Genomic DNA, 23,845 nt, shown 5'->3' with positions numbered 1-23,845 from the left:
AGAGAGAGAGAGAGAGAGTGTGTGTGAGAGAGAGAGAGAGAGAGAGAGAGTGTGTGTGTGTGTGTGTGTGTGTATATATATATACCGTTCAAAAATTGTTTGTGCTTTAATGCCAATGCTATTTGTGAGCCTGCAGCACAGAAGCAGTGTTAAGTCGCTGGGGGATATTTGTAGCAATAGCCAACAATACATTGTATGGGTCACAATTATACATTTCTCTTTTATGCCCACACTCACACACGCACACACACACACACACACACTCACACACGCGCGCGCGCGCACGCACACACGCGGTGGTCATGCTAATCACACGTGATCGCAGACTTAACTTACGTCACATATTTCGACTCCACGCGAGTTCATGAACTCTGTCGGAAAAAGCTAAACAAAACCTTAACACGTGCACCGAGTGAGCTCCATTACGACCAGCGCAGCGCGGTGTGTGTGTGTGTGTGTGACTAGCATCGGTCAGAGCCGCGTGTCGAGCGCCTCACCTTCAGCAGCGGCGGGCCGCTCTCCAGCTCCTCCGGCACAGCGCTCCGGTCGGCGGCGGGCAGGATCTTAGACGGCATTCCAGATGTTGCGGGGCAGATGGACATGTGCGACTGTACTGAGACCGCACCGGAGGGAAAGAAAGACCGGAAGCGCCGCGCGCAGAGAGGAAGCGCTCATTCACAGGAGCGGAACTCGGACATCTAGTGGGCGGAGCTACATTCACAGCTCGCGACATTCTGGTGCCTAACACTGAGAGAAAGTAAATACATTTTCATGTAAAAGACAGACGGATCAAAATGATTAACATTAAAACCATAAATGATTGTGAAAACTTTTTTTTAAATCCGCTGTGTCCAATGAGAAAACACTTCCGCTGTGAATCTGACCAATCGTAAACGGGCTCCGTGGCTCGCGCCTCCTCCGCCAGCGCACGCTTCTTGTCTAGACATTCTAAAGCCTGTGACGCAGTACAGAGATGACGCGCCACGCTGTACGGAACGCCACACGCGTCAAAATCCTAATGCACGTGTTAAAGCCCCGCGTGCGCTCGGTTCCGTGCTTCAGCCGATCGTGGCGTTCCTCTAAAGATGTAGTAGCGTACATGTGTTCAGACCAGAGCATGTGAGCGGAGCGGGGAGTATGGGGGTAGAATTGTTGCTTAATTCCAAATAAATAGATTATGATCCACAAATAAACCCGCCAGCGTCGCTTCTTGTCTAGACATTCTAAAGCCTGTGACGCAGTACAGAGATGACGCGCCACGCTGTACGGAACGCCACACGCGTCAAAATCCTAATGCACGTGTTAAAGCCCCGCGTGCGCTCGGTTCCGTGCTTCAGCCGATCGTGGCGTTCCTCTAAAGATGTAGTACCGTACATGTGTTCAGGCCAGAGCATGTGAGCGGAGCGGAGCGGGGAGTATGGGGGTAGAATTGTTGCTTAATTCCAAATAAATAGATTATGATCCACAAATAAATAGAATGAGATCCACAAATACATCTTAAAGTTTCACAAACATGAATTAAATTCGCAAATAAATACAATGAGATTTGCAAATAAAAAACATATTCACAAATATATATTTATGTCACAACCACAACTTTGCCTGGCATTTATTTGTGAATCGCGTCCTGTGCATTTGTACTCTGAAACATGATAATTGCTATTTATCAGCATGCTTAATTTTAGACAATAATCCAAGAATTTCGTTACAAACAGTAAACAATGAGGCCTACTAGAGAAATGTTATGTCGGAGCGGGATCTGAGCGGGGACTGGTTCACGGTGAGCACGAGCGGAATATTAGCGGAGCGCTTGCTCGAGCGGTTAGAGTGACTGAGCGGAGCGGGCGTCCATAGAGCGGACATGCTCTGGTTCAGACGGACTAACATCTGCATGTTTATTACAGAGGAGGCTCAGTGTGCACACCTGGGCGTCGCAGTCGCTGATTACCATAGTATAACCACAGGTTACCACGGTGAAGCTACATGGCTAGTATAGCAACACCATATTAATGTGTGGTTCCTTTGGGTTAACTATTTAATTTTTTATTTATATGAAGTAAAACCATGTTTAATTTTTGCAAAGGTACATATGTTATGAAACATTATGTAATTGAGTGAAATGAAGGTGAGTAATGTTAACCTTACCTGATGCTGATATTACAGTAGCCACTCTTAAACAGTTCACCCAGAAATGAAAATGTGATGTTTATCTGCTCACCCCCTGCAGGGCATCTGAGATGTAGGTGACTTTGTTTCTTCAGTAGAACACATTTGATGATGTTTAACTCCAGCCGTTGCAGTCTGTCAGTCGTATAATGCATGGCACTGGTAACGAAATCTATGAGAGTAAAAAAAACATGCACAGACAAATCCAAATTAAACCCTGCAATGTGTGCCGTACCATAAATAACCACAGGAGGGGGTCCTCGAACACCAAGAATGATAACTAAATGCCTGTTTCTTGCTCAACTCCAAATCATTTCTGAGGTGCTGGACTTCACTGTGTCTCTCTTTCTATACCCCTAAATACTTCAGTGGAAAAATGACAGCATTGCAATGTGACATGCCCAATACCAACTTCTCTCTACCAGAAGCAAGGCTAGGGTATGACTGTTGTGTCTCATTGCAGCTGATCATGTGCAGCACTCATAACTGATATTCATCATACATCTCCTCCCTCACCTCAGTGTAATCAGGTTTCTCCAACACCTGATATTTCTCTCTCTGCATCCTTAAACATCATGACCACCACACTTGAAATGTTACAATTCATACAATGTTCAGCTTTATGTGGAAAATAGTACCATGAATGCCTTAAAGTAGTTTTTGAACTTCTCAATTTGCCTGTATTTTCTGGGCAGTAAAACACTGGCTTATGTCCGTTGCAAATTAAACCCTGCAATGTGTGCCGTACCATAAATAACCACAGGAGGGGGTCCTCGAACACCAAGAATGATAACTAAATGCCTGTTTCTTGCTCAACTCCAAATCATTTCTGAGGTGCTGGACTTCACTGTGTCTCTCTTTCTATACCCCTAAATACTTCAGTGGAAAAATGACAGCATTGCAATGTGACATGCCCAATACCAACTTCTCTCTACCAGAAGCAAGGCTAGGGTATGACTGTTGTGTCTCATTGCAGCTGATCATGTGCAGCACTCATAACTGATATTCATCATACATCTCCTCCCTCACCTCAGTGTAATCAGGTTTCTCCAACACCTGATATTTCTCTCTCTGCATCCTTAAACATCATGACCACCACACTTGAAATGTTACAATTCATACAATGTTCAGCTTTATGTGGAAAATAGTACCATGAATGCCTTAAAGTAGTTTTTGAACTTCTCCTCAATTTGCCTGTATTTTCTGGGCAGTAAAACACTGGCTTATGTCCGTTATATTCGTGACACCAGCAGTGTTAAATCTGGGTGAAAAAAGATCTCTGTGTTTTATATGTGAAGGTAACTGCATTTACTTTCTATTGATTCCCAACATAAACTATACATGGATAAATCAGATGTAAATCACAAATATAGTACATTTGTGAGTATTCATGAAGATTTGCATTTTACGTGATACAGGGCTCTATGTGTGTGCACTTGCACTCTTATCAATGACAAAAATTAACTTTCCCATTACAGGTTAGTATTTGTATTTATAGGGGCTTTTTTTCTTTCTTTTTTAAACCTTGGTAAGGCCATTTCTTCTAACATTATTTAATGTCAAATGTCTGTCAAATTCGTACATTCATGTTTAGCATTAGTAGATGAGTATGATGCACACCTGCGCCATGATTTTGAATCACGTCCAGGATAGGATTTGAAGAATCAGGATTTGCACACCTCGCATGATTGGCAGCTTTTAATCCATAGGTAGCATTGATGGCTGCCAAATGAGTTACTTAGTACAGATGCTCAGTGCCACCTCAACCACAAACTGTCAGCTCCAAGCAGTTTGTGACCATAAAGGCAAGCTTTTAGATATCTTTGAAGGCTACCCAGGGTCAGGTCATGACTCAAGAGTTGGGGATGGTGGGTATCCAGGTATATCTCAGCCAGTCTCCCTAATAACTCCATACAGGGAGCCTGTCACAAGTCCAACAGAAGCTGGATTCAACCACCACCATTCAGAGACATGAAGTATCAGGTCTTTTAGGATCTTGAAATCAAGTTGGCGGAGCTGAAGGTGAAGCCAAATTTAGCCCCTGCTGTGATTACTTGCTGTGCAATTCTTCATAAAATCTGCCTCACCGCTGGTGACACTGTTGAGCCAGTTGAGGCAGCACTTGTGCCAGACGACAACAACGATGCTCTGCTACAAAACTAAGACCCTTAGGGTGGAGAACATATTAGAGAGCACCTTGCTGCAGCAGCCTCTGCACCTGACAGAGATGACATTTACAATGTCATGTGATCTGGTCTTCTCTCTTTGGCCTCCTCTTTTTCCAGGAACTCCAAAACTGAATTCCTACACTGTATTTTTGTTGGCAAGAGCATAGCCTCGCTGTCACCTCTTTCAAGCTGGTCCGTGGAGCTGGACGCAGTGGATGCAGCTGAAGTAATCAGAAGGGAAGGCTGAATTACTTCATGCATCAGGTCAAACCTATACTATAAAAGCACTATAAAAGTGTAATAATTGTGTGGGTATATTGTATAAATATGATATACTTTTGATTTTCATGGCACATCTTTAAGTACCAGCATGCACAAAAGACATTTAACAATGATTAAAGTGCATGAGTCATACTCAATAATTTTAGAAAGCTTTTTTATTTTATTATAAAGCCACTGGATGAATTATGTTTTGGGACTAATTCAAGGCAAACCTTTTGTGTATTTTAGATTTTGCCACTTTTTACTCTCTGGGTTGAATTTATCAGCGAGACCCATCTCTCGACGGACAGCTCTGAAACACAAACAGTCAGCCTTCGAAGACTGATGAAGATTCATTAAACATCCATTAATTCAAGACTGAATAAATAAAACACATTCCAATATCAAATTTGTTTTAAAGTTGGCTACAGACATAATTGTAAAGGTTTTGTTATATTTAACAAATGGTCCAACAGACCCCTCACCCAACAACTGGACTGGGTGCCGGGGTGTCTGTGAATGAGGCAGAACAGGACACTGGTTAACATAGCAGCAAGGACACATTACAAGATAAGACCAGTTTTACAACCTAAAGAAAATTAGGGAAAGTTTTACTCTCACTTAATTCCCTATTGAAAGAGACACATACTGCCCATAGAAAAGAACTTCTTTCATTATTTCACAGACAAACCTTTCTATGAATGAACAAGCAGATTCCAGGACATGGTGTGGACTAGAGATCGACCGATATGGGTTTTTCTATAGCCGATGCCGATGTTTAGAGGTCAGCAAACCTTTCTATGAATGAACAATGAACCCTCTCTGGGCTAAACTCGGGGACTGGAGCCCTCTCTGGTCTATACTCGGGGAAACAGAGTCCTCTCTGAGTTTTATTACAAGATAAGACCAGTTTTACAACCTAAAGAAAATTAGGGAGAGTTTTACTCTCACTTAATTCCCTATTGAAACATACACATACTCCCCATAGAAAAGGACTTCTTTCATTAATTCATAGACAAACCTTTCTATGAATGAACAATGAACCCTCTCTGGGCTAAACTCGGGGACTGGAGCCCTCTCTGGGCTAAACTCGGGAAGAGGAGCCCTCTCTGGGCTAAACTCGGGAAGAGGAGCCCTCCTTGGGCTAAACTCGGGAAGAGGAGCCCTCCTTGGGCTAAACTCGGGAAGAGGAGCCCTCCTTGGGCTAAACTCGGGAAGAGGAGCCCTCCTTGGGCTAAACTCAGGGGCTGGAACCCACACTGGAGAGGGCTATGGGGCTGGAGCCGACACTGGAGCGAGGTCTGGGGCTGGAGCCGACACTGGAGCGAGCCTAGGGACTAGAACCAACTGCCTTTTCCTCCTTAGATTCATAGTTAGGTTCGAGGTGAAAGGCGTGGTGTTGACACTGGAGCGGCTGGCGGGGTTGACAATGGGCTGGTTCTGGATCGGGGCTGGACGCTTTCCAGACACTGGAGGATCCTTTCCCTCCAGCTAAGTCCTGTGGTGTCTGGGAGGTCCACGGGGCGATAACAATTGGCCCCGATCCTGAACAGAGTTTAGCGTGGCATAGTCCAGCACTGTTTTCGCAGCGATCCCGCAGAACTCCCACGCATACTCCACAAAGGGGAGATCTCTGCGGGCCAAGGCGGAGACGCGAGCGGCTATTTCCATACCGCGGGAAGAAAACAAGGGAAACAAAAGACTTTTCAAAAGGAAAACAAAAACACAGGGAGAAGTTTACCGCTTACTGTTTGTGGGTCCAGTATTCTGTCACGTTGTTGCTACTGTGAGGGAGCACGGAACAAGGAGACGAGGAGTACATCAACAAGGAGACTTTAATTATATCCAGGGAACCAGGAAAACACACGTAGCAGGAGAGGTTGACATGTACGATACCGGACAGAAAACACTTTTTAAAAACACAAGACTAGAGGATGGGATGACGAGACACACCTGGAACTAATGAAACAATAATTGCACATGAGGGAAAACTGGGTCATGGAACACGTGGGGAGCAAAACACAAAACACGGAACAGAGTCTGACAGTTTTAGCACACAGTTATGTTTGTTTTAGTAACATTAGTAAATCTTTAGATTTCATTATTTCTGTTACAGTGTTACTAGATAGTATTATTTAGCAGAGATTGTTCAGGGATTTCTGAAAAAATAAAGACTTCCAGTATGATAATTGGTTTAGAAATAAACTCAAACATCACACATTCATCTCACAGACGTCTCTTTTATATGAGGGTTTTCATCTAGAAGATAGAGTATTTACAGTGTTTGCAATGTGTCTAAAACGGTTCGTGTCAGAAGTTTAGAAAGTGTTAATGATTTTAGATGTTTATCAGATGTTTGTACATAACAGATGCTTTCCAGATGAAGCACTCTTTAACAGAAATTTGAGATGTGCTTATGCCTGCATTGTAAAGAATATTTATTACAAAAAGGACTGCCATAAAGTATTATAGTAGTATAACCATCATTGACAAAAGTATTAATGCACAGTAATAATAAAATAATAAAGCTAGCTCAAAGATAAGTGTACAAATAGTAAATGTCAATACGCTCTGAATGCTGTTTTTATTTTAGGTTTCAGTACAAAACACTTTTGTTAGCATATGTACTGTATATATGCCGTTTTAAAGATCAGTTTAAACAGTTGATTATAAGTGAACTATTATAATGTGCTGCCACAGATGTGCTGTCAGCTCCTCTTCACATACACAATGTTCAGATGATTTTGGTTCGTTCACTCTGCTGACGGCAGGTCCCGCATTACAACAACAGCCTGCGGAGACGAGGAAATCATCCATGAACATTCTGCCTTCACTATTACAAATGAGGAACATTTACAGTCAATGATCGCAAAATAAACCCAGCAGGGTGATCAGGGATACATTATCTTATTCGTTACATGACTACTTACTAAAAAAAAAACTAAAATAAATCATGAAATACCGATTTGCCTTTAAATTATTTTGTTAGCTTACTTGTAGAAACCAAAGAGAGACAGAACATGAGCACAACTATGTATGAAACAAAGGTTTCCCCCCAGACATATTTAAGCGATGAATGCTATGATTCAAGCATTCTAGAGTCATATATTATATTATAAATGAAATGAATGTTGGTATACACTTTACATTTGACATGTTAACACAATCTGTGAATGAACGTTAAAATGTTAAATGCACAATATTGTTAATTTTCATTATTTGAATTTAGCATGACTTCCTTTTTCTCCTGCTATAATAACCCAATCAGAAAAGACCTCCAGCCCAACCAGAGAGCCTGTGGTGCTTTCACAGGAGGAAGGCTGTGTGAGATGAGATTACCTGAGTCCTGCTGGATTGCAGCGCTGCCCTGGCGAAGAACGTCATGACTACAAGCAGAACGCCTCCTATCAAGCTGTGACAGAAGAACACTATCTCCATGTTTTTCATGGGCAACTGTGAAAACGAAATGAGAGTTTCTGTTTGTATAGGCACATATTTTGAATCTATTAAACCTGCACATGCATAATATCTCACTGGTTGAAAATACACCCCTCTACCACCCTCATTTCTTGATTTGTATTCCTCATAACCATGTTTTTCATTTAATAATAAGAATAAGAACCCTCACATAATGTTGTTCAGCATACATTTCCTCCTCCTCTGTGTAATTGTCATACGTATCAACCCAATGTGTGTGATAGATTCCAGCAATTGCTCTGGAGAATTCCACCAAAGCAGACAGCACTCCAATGACTGAGATGATACTCAGAGCAAGGCTGGCTGTGATCTGTGAGCAATCAAATCGAGATATCTCAATATATCAAACACATTTAAACATTCTACAGAGAACATGTTGTAGTTAGGACACAGGAATTCTCAAAATTGTTCACGAGTAGCTCACACACAGTGAAACACAATGGCTAAACGGACACTTACCATCTTTTTGGAGGGGTTGCGCTCAGACAGTATATATAGAAGGCCACAGATAAAGAACTGCAAAAAGCCAAGACATTTAGTATACATTTAGTAAAAATAACGAAAATTCAATTTTGCAGTATCCATCAGATGAGGCATGTTATGTAACCATTCTATTGCCGTTTACGGTCACCGTCAGGGACTATTTTTCCAGTGGAAGGATGGCATTTAATGATTTAAGCTTAATAAAGTAACATATAATTTGCTTTTAATATATGTATTGTGTGGTAACCGTTTTACAAAAGCAATAAACCCTGTGAAGCCGGGGTTTACAGTGAATTTAGAACAACTGAGGGGCGTTGTTAGGCACTTCACAACGTTAGCTAAATTCACTGTAAACCACAGCTTCATGCAGCCTATTGCTTGGTCTCAAACTCAATTCCTGGAGGGCCACAGCTCTACACAGGCTGCGTCCGAAAGCTTCGGAGGCAGCATTCCAAGGCAGGAAGGCATCAAGGCACGTCCGAATCCAAATTCTGCTGCTCAGTTCAGTGTTATAATTATACTGTTAATTGAGTTAAAATTATTTGGTTACTGACACAGTGCATTTTTCATGCATTCTTTGTTTTTTCAGTGATTTCAAGGATAGAGGTGTAGATCAATGGATTGTGGCTTAGAAGTTTTCTTTAAAGTCTTTAAAGATCTTAAATACCTTTCAACGCAAAACATCCGAATATAGTCAAAAGAGATGTGCAAATCAACATACCAAGATCCCAAGCCAGAATGGGGTGAACTGATCCGCTGAGATGGGTGCATCTGATTGCACATTCATAGGAATTGCAAACATGAATAGACCTATACCCATCATCACCAGCACGACCTTACACAAGATATATGAAAATGGACAAACATAAAATCAATAATAATCAATATGCAATATCAACAATATTGCTTAATGGGGAGAGGGAAACACCAATGGACAAATACAGTTAGGCAGAGACACCTAGTGAAAACCGGCTATTTGTTACACGCTCTCTGATATCTATGAAGTTTTGAGTCAAAAGTACAAATACACAAATGCTTGTTTTCTTACTTTTTCTTGTCTTCGAATGACCAGAATAAGAAGCTCTACCTTTATTCTCCCTGTATAAGTGTTAAAGCGATGTGTGTGGGGATGCATATACCTATTCAGAAAGTGACTATGAAAACTAAACGTCCTCTGAGACACATTCACTCAAGTAAAAGTGTGAAAACTAGCCATGGTTTCCCCTGCATGGCATCAGCATCAAACTGCATGCCTATTATAGAAGAGTGTAGTACTGCAAAGAATAAGCCGGAGTGATCTTGGCTAAACGTGGTGTCTGTGATTGAAAGGACTGGGCGATGAGGAGGCGTGTTCTGTGTCTCACTCCGATACTCTTGGGTTGTCCTCTGAGGAAGCGGTGCACAGGTTTACTTCCGCCCATCACGGTGGTGATGGCCTCTGATACGCTTGCTGCTTGATCCTCCACCATCACTACAGCACAAATCACAGTCAAAGCTATTATAATTACAGTTTTGTTCAAGGCTTTGGGCAGTGTTTTCTAGAATGGGTAGTCTCAACACATGACCGGACAATGGATAAATGGCAAATTTCAGATAATAATGGTAATATGCTATTAGCCTGGAAAAAGGAGTGAAGCTGACACGATTTAAACTTCTTAAACTATTTAAACTTCTCCTGTGGAACACTGAACAGACTGGATCCAAAACCTTCAGATGACACACAACTCATGTCTCTGTTTCAGTGAATTCGGCACACACTGGACACACAAGCAGAGTGAATGTACTGTATGTGACTTGTCCAGTGTCTTTCTGCTCACAGCACACGGTTCCTGAAAATGTGTCTATAAAAATGTGGAGTCCTGAAATGTCAAGTCTCAGTTTACTGAACAGACTGGATCCAAAACCTTCAGATGACACACAACTCATGTCTCTGTTTCAGTGAATTCGGCACACACTGGACACACAAGCACACGGTTCCTGAAAATGTGTCTATAAAAATGTGGAGTCCTGAAATGTCAAGTCTCAGTTCTGACTCTGTAAATGTGCGTAAAAATAACCTGACAAACCTATTCTTCTGCCTTAGTCAGCTATACTCTACCTCTTGCCCTAATGCCCCAGTAACCACCTATAACACCATAGCAATTGTCTGCCTGCCTACCAATGTTCTAACCACCCAGAACACACTAACTAGAACACCTAATCTGTCTGTCATTAATGCTGCAAAAGCACTGAAGTATTGTAATGCTTAAAACCTTCAAACCTCAAGACTGTGTACTGCATCCAATCTCAAAGCCTTTTTTTCTGTCTTCCAGTCAATTCAAAAAGAAGTCTACACTTCAGCAAACTGTAACTGTGACAATCATACAATTCATGGGCAAGGAAATAATCAAACAGTGCTTAAAAGATCAATATGAAAGCTTGTCAAATACCTGCATGTGTCTGTGACAGAACCACCAAGATGAAAACAACGCAGTTGTGCAACTACACAGGAAAGAGAAACATGAGAAGAAAACAGTGGGAGGGAAGGACTGGGCGGCCACTAGAGGATGTTTGGGAAAAGAGGTCAAATCTGAGCCAAATGCTCAGAAAACAGAAACAATGGTCAACTTCATGAAGAGAAAGAAAGAGCAGAGCAGAACTATGAAGCACGTCTCAGTGCTGTAAGGCATTCCTCAACACAATTTTAAAAATGTAGAATGTTTTGGCAAGAAAGAAGCATGCGGATTGGTGAGAGAGTTGATGTTAAGGCAACTGTTAGAAAGAAAGGAATGGAATGTAAAAGCTCCCAAAAGATAACAGCTGGTTCATATGACAAACTAACTGGATCCAGATGTATCTCACTCTGCTTTACTAAGTTCAGTTTGGGAGTCTCATTTACATGTTCATAAATTCAGATTTTAAAGTGGTCTACTTTGAAACATGTCTTTTCATGTCAAGTCACCTTTACTTGTATAGCGCTTTTAACAATACAGAGTGTGTCAAAGCAGCTTTACAGTATCAAATAGGGCAGCGCTGCCCTGGCGAAGAACGTCATGACTACAAGCAGAACGCCTCCTATCAAGCTGTGACAGAAGAACACTATCTCCATGTTTTTCATGGGCAACTGTGAAAACGAAATGAGAGTTTCTGTTTGTATAGGCACATATTTTGAATCTATTAAACCTGCACATGCATAATATCTCACTGGTTGAAAATACACCCCTCTACCACCCTCATTTCTTGATTTGTATTCCTCATAACCATGTTTTTCATTTAATAATAAGAATAAGAACCCTCACATAATGTTGTTCAGCATACATTTCCTCCTCCTCTGTGTAATTGTCATATGTATCAACCCAATGTGTGTGATAGATTCCAGCAATTGCTCTGGAGAATTCCACCAAAGCAGACAGCACTCCAATGACTGAGATGATACTCAGAGCAAGGCTGGCTGTGATCTGTGAGCAATCAAATCGAGATATCTCAATATATCAAACACATTTAAACATTCTACAGAGAACATGTTGTAGTTAGGACACAGGAATTCTCAAAATTGTTCACGAGTAGCTCACACACAGTGAAACACAATGGCTAAACAGACACTTACCATCTTTTTGGAGGGGTTGCGCTCAGACAGTATATATAGAAGGCCACAGATAAAGAACTGCAAAAAGCCAAGACATTTAGTATACATTTAGTAAAAATAACGAAAATTCAATTTTGCAGTATCCATCAGATGAGGCATGTTATGTAACCATTCTATTGCCGTTTACGGTCACCGTCAGGGACTATTTTTCCAGTGGAAGGATGGCATTTAATGATTTAAGCTTAATAAAGTAACATATAATTTGCTTTTAATATATGTATTGTGTGGTAACCGTTTTACAAAAGCAATAAACCCTGTGAAGCCGGGGTTTACAGTGAATTTAGAACAACTGAGGGGCGTTGTTAGGCACTTCACAACGTTAGCTAAATTCACTGTAAACCACAGCTTCATGCAGCCTATTGCTTGGTCTCAAACTCAATTCCTGGAGGGCCACAGCTCTACACAGGCTGCGTCCGAAAGCTTCGGAGGCAGCATTCCAAGGCAGGAAGGCATCAAGGCACGTCCGAATCCAAATTCTGCTGCTCAGTTCAGTGTTATAATTATACTGTTAATTGAGTTAAAATTATTTGGTTACTGACACAGTGCATTTTTCATGCATTCTTTGTTTTTTCAGTGATTTCAAGGATAGAGGTGTAGATCAATGGATTGTGGCTTAGAAGTTTTCTTTAAAGTCTTTAAAGATCTTAAATACCTTTCAACGCAAAACATCCGAATATAGTCAAAAGAGATGTGCAAATCAACATACCAAGATCCCAAGCCAGAATGGGGTGAACTGATCCGCTGAGATGGGTGCATCTGATTGCACATTCATAGGAATTGCAAACATGAATAGACCTATACCCATCATCACCAGCACGACCTTACACAAGATATATGAAAATGGACAAACATAAAATCAATAATAATCAATATGCAATATCAACAATATTGCTTAATGGGGAGAGGGAAACACCAATGGACAAATACAGTTAGGCAGAGACACCTAGTGAAAACCGGCTATTTGTTACACGCTCTCTGATATCTATGAAGTTTTGAGTCAAAAGTACAAATACACAAATGCTTGTTTTCTTACTTTTTCTTGTCTTCGAATGACCAGAATAAGAAGCTCTACCTTTATTCTCCCTGTATAAGTGTTAAAGCGATGTGTGTGGGGATGCATATACCTATTCAGAAAGTGACTATGAAAACTAAACGTCCTCTGAGACACATTCACTCAAGTAAAAGTGTGAAAACTAGCCATGGTTTCCCCTGCATGGCATCAGCATCAAACTGCATGCCTATTATAGAAGAGTGTAGTACTGCAAAGAATAAGCCGGAGTGATCTTGGCTAAACGTGGTGTCTGTGATTGAAAGGACTGGGCGATGAGGAGGCGTGTTCTGTGTCTCACTCCGATACTCTTGGGTTGTCCTCTGAGGAAGCGGTGCACAGGTTTACTTCCGCCCATCACGGTGGTGATGGCCTCTGATACGCTTGCTGCTTGATCCTCCACCATCACTACAGCACAAATCACAGTCAAAGCTATTATAATTACAGTTTTGTTCAAGGCTTTGGGCAGTGTTTTCTAGAATGGGTAGTCTCAACACATGACCGGACAATGGATAAATGGCAAATTTCAGATAATAATGGTAATATGCTATTAGCCTGGAAAAAGGAGTGAAGCTGACACGATTTAAACTTCTTAAACTATTTAAACTTCTCCTGTGGAACACTGAACAGACTGGATCCAAAACCTTCAGATGACACACAACTCATGTCTCTGTTTCAGTGAATTCGGCACACACTGGACACACAAGCAGAGTGAATGTACTGTATGTGACTTGTCCAGTGTCTTTCTGCTCACAGCACACGGTTCCTGAAAATGTGTCTATAAAAATGTGGAGTCCTGAAATGTCAAGTCTCAGTTTTGACTCTGTAAATGTGCGTAAAAATAACCTGACAAACCTATTCTTCTGCCTTAGTCAGCTATACTCTACCTCTTGCCCTAATGCCCCAGTAACCACCTATAACACCATAGCAATTGTCTGCCTGCCTACCAATGTTCTAACCACCCAGAACACACTAACTAGAACACCTAATCTGTCTGTCATTAATGCTGCAAAAGCACTGAAGTATTGTAATGCTTAAAACCTTCAAACCTCAAGACTGTGTACTGCATCCAATCTCAAAGCCTTTTTTTCTGTCTTCCAGTCAATTCAAAAAGAAGTCTACACTTCAGCAAACTGTAACTGTGACAATCATACAATTCATGGGCAAGGAAATAATCAAACAGTGCTTAAAAGATCAATATGAAAGCTTGTCAAATACCTGCATGTGTCTGTGACAGAACCACCAAGATGAAAACAACGCAGTTGTGCAACTACACAGGAAAGAGAAACATGAGAAGAAAACAGTGGGAGGGAAGGACTGGGCGGCCACTACAGGATGTTTGGGAAAAGAGGTCAAATCTGAGCCAAATGCTCAGAAAACAGAAACAATGGTCAACTTCATGAAGAGAAAGAAAGAGCAGAGCAGAACTATGAAGCACGTCTCAGTGCTGTAAGGCATTCCTCAACACAATTTTAAAAATGTAGAATGTTTTGGCAAGAAAGAAGCATGCGGATTGGTGAGAGAGTTGATGTTAAGGCAACTGTTAGAAAGAAAGGAATGGAATGTAAAAGCTCCCAAAAGATAACAGCTGGTTCATATGACAAACTAACTGGATCCAGATGTATCTCACTCTGCTTTACTAAGTTCAGTTTGGGAGTCTCATTTACATGTTCATAAATTCAGATTTTAAAGTGGTCTACTTTGAAACATGTCTTTTCATGTCAAGTCACCTTTATTTGTATAGCGCTTTTAACAATACAGAGTGTGTCAAAGCAGCTTTACGGTATCAAATAGGAAAATAGTGTGTCAATGCAAAAGGACAACAGTAAACACTCAATTTTCAGCTAAAATGAACAGGGAAACATGTAAACCTTTAAAACTCTGATACATGCAGAGCAGTTAAAACATGTCCCTTATGTGGCAGTGTCACACGATCACTAATATTATTGGATACAATCTAACACAATGCTTCTTATAAAGAGTTAAAGATGTGCAGGATACTTTTGCAAACAAAAGGGAGTCTAACTGCGAAATACATGTTATTGCGCCATCTAACGCCAAAAAGGTGCCACTGGGATGGGTGGAGAGGCATAATTTTAAATGCATTGGTTACATCTGCTTTACTTAATCAAGCCCCTCCGCTGGCAATTTTAATGAATTGAATAGCATGATGGATAGTGGTGTAGTATAAAGAAAAAGGCTCAGATGGAATTAAGCTATTGATGCTTTTAACTCCATGATTAGAATGGAGGGAAGAAAGATAGATAAGCCGCTTTTTTTACCTGAATATTTCCGTGTTGCTATACCAATAGGGTTAATGCGAAAAACATTAAAAGGGGGTTTGTGAAAGGGGCCGATCATGTACCCTTTGTCTGTTTCCTTAGCTAATAGACTATCTACGATGTCAGCAGATTATAGCAGACTGAAGGACGCTAAGCCGGCGAAAAAACCTTTAGCAGATCAATTAGCAGGTAATTCACAAAATACCAGTTTGGATGGGTTTTTAAAGCTTTTTTGAGTTCACTTGTGTTGATGGGAGTAGATGGCACGGCCTTTTCTCTTGAAATGACGGAGTCTTCGAGGGCAAACACTCTTTGGGTGAAATGTCACCACAGTAGCTGCAAACATGAAGAACTCTAGTAGAAGTTTAGGTTTTTGTTTGTTTGGGATGTACTGGCGAGCGCTGCCTGTGGGTGGAGCGTCTGGGATAGAAGATAAAGTAGTGGCATCTTGCTGGTTTTCGAGGGATTGTAGTCTTCCATTCCTCAACACAATTTTAAAAATGTAGAATGTTTTGGCAAGAAAGAAGCATGCGGATTGGTGAGAGAGTTGATGTTAAGGCAACTGTTAGAAAGAAAGGAATGGAATGTAAAAGCTCCCAAAAGATAACAGCTGGTTCATATGACAAACTAACTGGATCCAGATGTATCTCACTCTGCTTTACTAAGTTCAGTTTGGGAGTCTCATTTACATGTTCATAAATTCAGATTTTAAAGTGGTCTACTTTGAAACATGTCTTTTCATGTCAAGTCACCTTTATTTGTATAGCGCTTTTAACAATACAGAGTGTGTCAAAGCAGCTTTACGGTATCAAATAGGAAAATAGTGTGTCAATGCAAAAGGACAACAGTAAACACTCAATTTTCAGCTAAAATGAACAGGGAAACATGTAAACCTTTAAAACTCTGATACATGCAGAGCAGTTAAAACATGTCCCTTATGTGGCAGTGTCACACGATCACTAATATTATTGGATACAATCTAACACAATGCTTCTTATAAAGAGTTAAAGATGTGCAGGATACTTTTGCAAACAAAAGGGAGTCTAACTGCGAAATACATGTTATTGCGCCATCTAACGCCAAAAAGGTGCCACTGGGATGGGTGGAGAGGCATAATTTTAAATGCATTGGTTACATCTGCTTTACTTAATCAAGCCCCTCCGCTGGCAATTTTAATGAATTGAATAGCATGATGGATAGTGGTGTAGTATAAAGAAAAAGGCTCAGATGGAATTAAGCTATTGATGCTTTTAACTCCATGATTAGAATGGAGGGAAGAAAGATAGATAAGCCGCTTTTTTTACCTGAATATTTCCGTGTTGCTATACCAATAGGGTTAATGCGAAAAACATTAAAAGGGGGTTTGTGAAAGGGGCCAATCATGTACCCTTTGTCTGTTTCCTTAGCTAATAGACTATCTACGATGTCAGCAGATTATAGCAGACTGAAGGACGCTAAGCCGGCGAAAAAAACCTTTAGCAGATCAATTAGCAGGTAATTCACAAAATACCAGTTTGGATGGGTTTTTAAAGCTTTTTTGAGTTCACTTGTGTTGATGGGAGTAGATGGCACGGCCTTTTCTCTTGAAATGACGGAGTCTTCGAGGGCAAACACTCTTTGGGTGAAATGTCACCACAGTAGCTGCAAACATGAAGAACTCTAGTAGAAGTTTAGGTTTTTGTTTGTTTGGGATGTACTGGCGAGCGCTGCCTGTGGGTGGAGCGTCTGGGATAGAAGATAAAGTAGTGGCATCTTGCTGGTTTTCGAGGGATTGTAGTCTTCCATCCATGTTAGATATAGCGTTTTGAATTGAGGACAAGGCTGAGAGGATTGGATCGTAAGGCAGAGGCAGCAGATGAGATGCTGAAGACTTTGTTTGTTTGGAGGTGCACGGAGAGAGATGCTCGACTGATGAATGCTTCCTTTTTGGAGTAGCTTTCCATCCGGAAGGCCGTGGAGTGAAGGCTTCTGATTGTGGAATGCTCTCTTGTTCCTGAGCAGTTTCTATGAAGGTTTAGAAGAGGTCCTTGTGGCTAGAATGCAGTGGAGTCTGGATATTCATTTTATATTGTGCAGGCAGAATTTTCTCGAGAGGCCAGTTGAAGATAGATGAAGCTGATCTGGAGCTTCGTCTTGGAGCTGGTCGGACTCCTATGGGTAATTCGTCGATGTCAATGTGGTTGGATTGAGTTTACTCTGACATCTCTGCGGAGAAGATGGCCTGATCTTCAGTCTCAGAACAAGCCATTGCCATGGAAAGAAAGGTAAGAACAATTATTTTTATTAATCACATGACGAAGTGCAAATGTCTGTGACTGAGGAGCATGCGTTTGAACGGTGTTAAATGCAGTTGATGATTTGGAGTAGGTGGAGTAATTGATCAGCTGAGCAGGTGGCGATTAGTGGTCTGCCTGAACTACGCTTGAATTCCATTTCATCACTCAAGCTTCATTTTTTTTGACCACCTTGTGAATCGACACCCCCAGGGTTCTCATGTCCATAACTTGTCAGCGTGTCCTCACAATTATATATGCTAGACTGCTTATTGCTGCAGCTGTATAAACACAGTTGCGAAGATGCTACTGCTTAGTATTTCACTCCTGCATACAAATGGAAGATTGTTAAACATGACACTTAATTTAATGATTGCTTATGGTTGCTCATTTAGAAATGAAGGCAGACCATACAATATGCAAAATGAAATGGACTAAGAGTGTTCACTTATCTTAGATGTTGATTTCAGATGCTTTCTGAAGCATGCTGCAACTGCTACAGCAGCACTATCCAGAAACTATTTAAATGTTGAACAGCAAGTTTATTGGCTGCTGATGTGAAAAGAAATGAATCAGCTGTGAATAATGAATAATTATGTGATTACATCAGATTTAATAACAATTTAGAACATTTATTTATAACAGATTTATATCCTTAACATACATTTTTACCTCTGAGTGGACTTCACAAAGAGTACTTCCCGTTTTATGATTTTCTCACTCACATTTGTGACCAGTGTGAGTGAACATTTGACAGTAGAGAAGCTGCTGGGAAGGCTCAGAGTCGATCAGGTCACCACTACATTTCAGTTTAGCTCCTGTTCTCCTTGTTTGTTGCCTTGGTTACTGTCACGATCACCACTCCATCCCATAGCTTTGTCTTGGACTTCATTTCCCATCATCCTCTGCTTGGTTTCATCACTGATTGTCAACAGCTGTTTCTCATTAGTTCTGTCTATAAAAGCCTGGTTCATGGTTATGCTGTGAGTTACTGTGATTATTCTTTGTGTATTCTCGAAGATGGCCTGATCTTCAGTCTCAGAACAAGCCATTGCCATGGAAAGAAAGGTAAGAACAATTATTTTTATTAATCACATGACGAAGTGCAAATGTCTGTGACTGAGGAGCATGCGTTTGAACGGTCTTAAATGCAGTTGATGATTTGGAGTAGGTGGAGTAATTGATCAGCTGAGCAGGTGGCGATTAGTGGTCTGCCTGAACTACGCTTGAATTCCATTTCATCACTCAAGCTTCATTTTTTTTGACCACCTTGTGAATCGACACCCCCAGGGTTCTCATGTCCATAACTTGTCAGCGTGTCCTCACAATTATATATGCTAGACTGCTTATTGCTGCAGCTGTATAAACACAGTTGCGAAGATGCTACTGCTTAGTATTTCACTCCTGCATACAAATGCAAGATTGTTAAACATGACACTTAATTTAATGATTGCTTATGGTTGCTCATTTAGAAATGAAGGCAGACCATACAATATGCAAAGTCAAATGGACTAAGAGTGTTCACTTATCTTAGATGTTGATTTCAGATGCTTTCTGAAGCATGCTGCAACTGCTACAGCAGCACTATCCAAAAACTATTTAAATGTTGAACAGCAAGTTTATTGGCTGCTGATGTGAAAAGAAATGAATCAGCTGTGAATAATGAATAATTATGTGATTACATCAGATTTAATAACAATTTAGAACATTTATTTATAACAGATTTATATCCTTAACATACATTTTTACCTCTGAGTGGACTTCACAAAGAGTACTTCCCGTTTTATGATTTTCTCACTCACATTTGTGACCAGTGTGAGTGAACATTTGACAGTAGAGAAGCTGCTGGGAAGGCTCAGAGTCGATCAGGTCACCACTACATTTCAGTTTAGTTCCTATTCTCCTTGTTTGTTGCCTTGGTTACTGTCACGATCACCACTCCATCCCATAGCTTTGCCACTCAGTCTTGGACTTCATTTCCCATCATCCTCTGCTTGGTTTCATCACTGATTGTCAACAGCTGTTTCTCATTAGTTCTGTCTATAAAAGCCTGGTTCATGGTTATGCTGTGAGTTACTGTGATTATTCTTTGTGTATTCTCTTGGTTAAATGCTCTTACTGTTTATTAAAGTATCTTTGTTTAAAATTCTGCATCATGTATATTGTGTCGGCCACCATACATGTGACAGAAGAACCTACCCAACACAATGAGTATTTTAAGGACTGTTTTTGACACAACAGCCGGTCACTGGAGGATTATGTGGAGGAGTTCCTGGAGTATTACCACGAGGCACGCTGGGACAATGAGACTCTTCTGGAGCAGGATGGATGACATTGTTGGACAGATGCTGCTGTTGAGGAAGGATTATTTTCCCTTCATTGAGTTCATCAACTATATCTTGTGGATGTGCTTATTATCCCTCACCGTGTGGGTCATTGAGGATGACTCCACTATTAACTCCAACTTCTCCAGCAGCCAGCTCTCTGCCTCCTCCAGAAAGGACACATCGTCCCAGCCCAAAGTGCCCAGGAGGAAAAAAAAACACTTCCATAATGTACTTAAAGTGCTCTATTTTCACACACTAATCTTGTACTTAATATACAAAAAATTATTTTTTAGTACTTCTTAAAGGGGACATCAGATGCCCATTTCCACAAGTTGGTATGATTCTTTAGGGTCTTCATGAAAAGCCTACGGCATACTTTGGTTAAAATTTCTTAATGGTAGTGTAAAACAACACCCTTTTTACCTTGTCAAAAACAGCTCTGTTCACAGGGTCCCGTTTCGGTGCATGTCCCTTTAAATGCTAATGAGCTCTGCTCACCCCGCCCCTCTCCTCCGTGGGCTGAGCAGCAGTTCTCTGAGACTGTTAACGTTAGGCATATTCATCGTGGAACTTGCTAACTAGCACATTATTAGGAAAGGCGATTTGCAAAGAGACATTCTTGTCTACTCCTGCTCCGGCATCGACACAATGGCGGACTGTTCACAGCTCATTCAGGGCGGAGCTAAGGTAAAACACCAGTGTCAATCAACAATCGTGGGAGGGGCCTGCCAAAAGTATATCACACTGCCAAGAATCTGTGAACAGCTTGATCTGAGAAAGAGCTAATTATTTATGAAGATTAAAAAAGCACTGGCTGGATTTTTATCATTATAGGGTGGTTGTGTACACACACTGCCAACACACATTTCAGTTCAAACAACTTGTAAAAGTGAATTTTCCCAAAATAGCATATTTGAGTACACCTAACTGTAGTGATGACATGATGAAGCCTTATGAAACTTTGAAGCTTTTCAGCCAAGTGGTTTGCAAAAGGGTTAATTTCTCAAGGCTTCATTTGCTCACAATACCACCAGGTGGCCAAAGAGTGTAAAACAAGCAGATACATTACAGATGACCTGATGTGATCGATGATGATACACTGAATTTTGCGCAGTGAAGGTTTAGAAATAATGGTGAAGAAAAAAATCAATTTCCACATAGACTAATCTATTTATATGAATGTGTATTTTCTAGTGGTATATAATGATTGTTTAACATAATATAACATAACTGTGTAATAAACGTATTAGCTTGAAATGAATGGGGCTATCAAATGTGTGTAAGTCAAGTCTTTGCTCACAATAGGCAGGAGGGGCAATATTATTAGTCTAAAACTGGAAAGTGGCTGGGTTTAACAGGGCAGAGGACTGCGCATTTACAAGATTCGAACCGCTTCCTGAACCAGTCAGGCCAAGTGAGGCTTCGGACGTCATCAATGACGTCATTGCTCTAAAGCGATACAAGCCTCGATACGTGCTTCACTGAAATCTGCCAGGATTTCTCGAAACACGGCCCGAAGCCTCGGCACAGAACGTAACATCACTACCTAACTGTTCTTAAAAGGATAGTTCACCCAAAAATTAAAATTGTGTCATTTATTACTCACCTTCATGTTGTTCCAAACATGTAAGACCTCCGTTCATCTTCAGAACACAAATGAATATATTTTTGATGGAATCTGACCCCTCCCATAGACAGCAAGGGTCCTTACACAATCAAAGTCCAGAATCGTAGCAAGGAGATCATCCGCACAGAACGTAACATCACTACCTAACTGTTCTTAAAAGGATAGTTCACCCAAAAATTAAAATTGTGTCATTTATTACTCACCTTCATGTTGTTCCAAACATGTAAGACCTCCGTTCATCTTCAGAACACAAATGAATATATTTTTGATGGAATCTGACAGCTCTCTGACCCCTCCCATAGACAGCAAGGGTCCTTACACAATCAAAGTCCAGAATCGTAGCAAGGAGATCGGTAAAATAACCCATGTGACATCAGGGGTTTCAATCTCTCCAAGCCTTTCAATGGGGGTAAGCGGGAGTTGGTTGACAACAGTTCAGAAGACGTGAAATAAAGTGCGTGCATCCGTAATAAAACGTCCCTCACACGGCTCCGGGGGGTGAATAAAGGCCTCCTGTAGCGAATCCATGCATTTTTGTAAGATAAATATCCATATTTCAAACGTAATAAACACTTTTTTTCTCACTTCCGTTGACTGTGGTATGTGGAAGACGTTCAGGTGGATGACGCAGGATGTATGCGCTGCGCGCGTGCACACTTTTTGTTTATTTCATTCGAAATATGCACGCATATTTATGCATGCACTTTATTTCACGTCTTCTGACCTGTTGACAACCAACACCCGCTTACCCCCATTGAAAGGCTTGGAGGGGCCAGGACAATTTTTAATATAACTCCGATTGGATTCGTCTGAAAGAAGAAAGTCACCTAGGATGCTTTGAGGGTGAGTAAAACACAGCCTAATTTTCATTTTTGGGTGAACTAACCTTTAAATAGGGTAGCAGGAATAGTATTGAGAGAACAGGTGGTTAATTTCATATAGGAAATCTCAGCCGACAAATCAGAGTGAGATATAGTCTGAAAAGCAGACAGACTAGAAGAACTAATCTGCAAATTATAATTATAAAGATTTTTTTGCAATCAAAGTAGAAAAATAGTTGTCCCTTTGCAAAGAGACAGCTTCCTGGTATTGAGCCAGACTAGTTTGCAAAAGTTGATTAGAAATTTGCAGTTTGTCCCGTTTCCATTTTCCTTCTGCCCTTCTACATTTTTTCCTTAAAGATCTTCATTGAGCCAGAGCTGCTTATTTAGTTAGGTTTTCTTAACTTTGAGAGGGGCAACTGTACAAGAAGCATTAAAATCAATAACCATACCCTCAACATCCAAGCCTTGTGATGCCAAAATAATACTGCCAGCTGCAGAAGCTAAAAACAAATCTTTAAAATGCGTAGCGGTAGATGAATTTAAGGGGCGAGCAAGGAAAGTAAATGGCTGGTAAACAGAGCTGCAACAAATAAAAAATCTCACCGTCAAACACAACTGGCCAATGATCAGACAAACCAGCATCTCTTACATACGTAGATGTCTTTAATGGGGAAGCCTGATGATAAAACAAGATCAAGTGTGTGCCCTAGCTTATGTGTGGGACCGGATACTGATTGCTTAAGGTTAAAAGAGGCTATAAGCTGTACAAACTCTTTTACAAGAGGCTTTGATGGACAACACAGATGTATATTGAAATCTAATTATGTGGCATCAATAACTGTTATCGAATAATTAATTTAATATCACCACTGATTTAATTGCAAGTTTGTTGCTTTCTATAAAATGCTTCATTAAATGATGATGCAAATATCAAATGGTACTACATGAATAATACAGGGCCACTGTGGACACACAAGCATAAAGCATGTGCCTAGAATGCCTTTGCATATATCCAGCCCTAGGGGTCTGATCAGAGAAGAAGCAGTTCACCATAAAGCCACAAGAGGACTGTCTCATCCACAGATTCCTCTGACCAGTGTTCTATTTTATTCTCAATAGCATGGCATATTTCAGGCATTAATACGGCACTAACATTACTGTTTTTTATTTTTTCATAAATCTCAGCATATAAAATCTAATTGTCCTGTGTGCCTGAAATGTAAAAAAACTAACCAAAAATTAACTTGTGTGCTACGGCAAGACACATTAATTATATAATAAAAG

The 23,845-nt window shown here is 40.7% G+C and overlaps 3 protein-coding genes across 3 annotated transcripts in view; all 3 read right to left on the bottom strand.

The window, feature by feature from the left end:
- ddx21 (DEAD (Asp-Glu-Ala-Asp) box helicase 21) overlaps nucleotides 1-668 on the bottom strand; it is a 13,200-nt gene extending 12,532 nt beyond the window's left edge. Inside the window, exon 1 of the mRNA XM_016251197.1 lies at nucleotides 498-668. Within this exon, the coding sequence (XP_016106683.1) occupies nucleotides 498-602 (105 nt within the window). The 5' untranslated portion in view covers nucleotides 603-668. The remainder of the gene's footprint in view (nucleotides 1-497) is intronic.
- Nucleotides 669-6,581: 5,913 nt separating this feature from the next.
- LOC107565917 (membrane-spanning 4-domains subfamily A member 4D-like) lies at nucleotides 6,582-11,060 on the bottom strand. Its single transcript, XM_016251222.1, has 7 exons — nucleotides 10,985-11,060; nucleotides 9,920-10,026; nucleotides 9,277-9,390; nucleotides 8,532-8,588; nucleotides 8,224-8,382; nucleotides 7,935-8,048; nucleotides 6,582-7,387 (listed from the first exon to the last, which is right to left on the bottom strand). The coding sequence occupies exons 2-7, from the start codon at nucleotides 10,022-10,024 to the stop codon at nucleotides 7,349-7,351; spliced, it is 588 nt and encodes a 195-aa protein (XP_016106708.1). The 5' UTR covers nucleotides 10,025-10,026; nucleotides 10,985-11,060; the 3' UTR covers nucleotides 6,582-7,348.
- Nucleotides 11,061-11,544: 484 nt separating this feature from the next.
- LOC107565899 (membrane-spanning 4-domains subfamily A member 4D-like) lies at nucleotides 11,545-14,522 on the bottom strand. The gene is made up of 6 exons (XM_016251196.1): nucleotides 14,447-14,522; nucleotides 13,530-13,636; nucleotides 12,887-13,000; nucleotides 12,142-12,198; nucleotides 11,834-11,992; nucleotides 11,545-11,658 (listed from the first exon to the last, which is right to left on the bottom strand). Exons 2-6 carry the CDS (start codon nucleotides 13,632-13,634, stop codon nucleotides 11,545-11,547), a joined length of 549 nt encoding a protein of 182 aa, XP_016106682.1. The 5' UTR covers nucleotides 13,635-13,636; nucleotides 14,447-14,522.
- Between the last annotated feature and the right edge of the window lie 9,323 nt (nucleotides 14,523-23,845).

This window comes from Sinocyclocheilus grahami, unplaced genomic scaffold, assembly GCF_001515645.1.
Source record: "Sinocyclocheilus grahami isolate Dianchi unplaced genomic scaffold, SAMN03320097.WGS_v1.1 scaffold1034.1, whole genome shotgun sequence".
In the NCBI taxonomy this organism is placed as follows: Eukaryota; Metazoa; Chordata; class Actinopteri; order Cypriniformes; family Cyprinidae; genus Sinocyclocheilus; species Sinocyclocheilus grahami.
This window is presented reverse-complemented; position numbering and strand designations above follow the sequence as displayed.

Excerpts from the sequence above, each read along its gene's own strand:
- LOC107565917 (XM_016251222.1), bottom strand. The coding sequence starts at position 10,024 with ATGGTGGAGGATCAAGCAGCAAGCGTATCAGAGGCCATCACCACCGTG. Across the intron at positions 9,391-9,919 it reads GACAACCCAAGAGTATCGGA|GTCGTGCTGGTGATGATGGG; the intron begins GTGAGACACAGA and ends ATCTTGTGTAAG. Across the intron at positions 7,388-7,934 it reads TGCAATCCAGCAGGACTCAG|GCTGTTGTTGTAATGCGGGA; the intron begins GTAATCTCATCT and ends TCGTCTCCGCAG.
- LOC107565899 (XM_016251196.1), bottom strand. The coding sequence starts at position 13,634 with ATGGTGGAGGATCAAGCAGCAAGCGTATCAGAGGCCATCACCACCGTG. Across the intron at positions 13,001-13,529 it reads GACAACCCAAGAGTATCGGA|GTCGTGCTGGTGATGATGGG; the intron begins GTGAGACACAGA and ends ATCTTGTGTAAG. Across the intron at positions 11,659-11,833 it reads TGTATGCTGAACAACATTAT|TTGCCCATGAAAAACATGGA; the intron begins GTGAGGGTTCTT and ends TCGTTTTCACAG.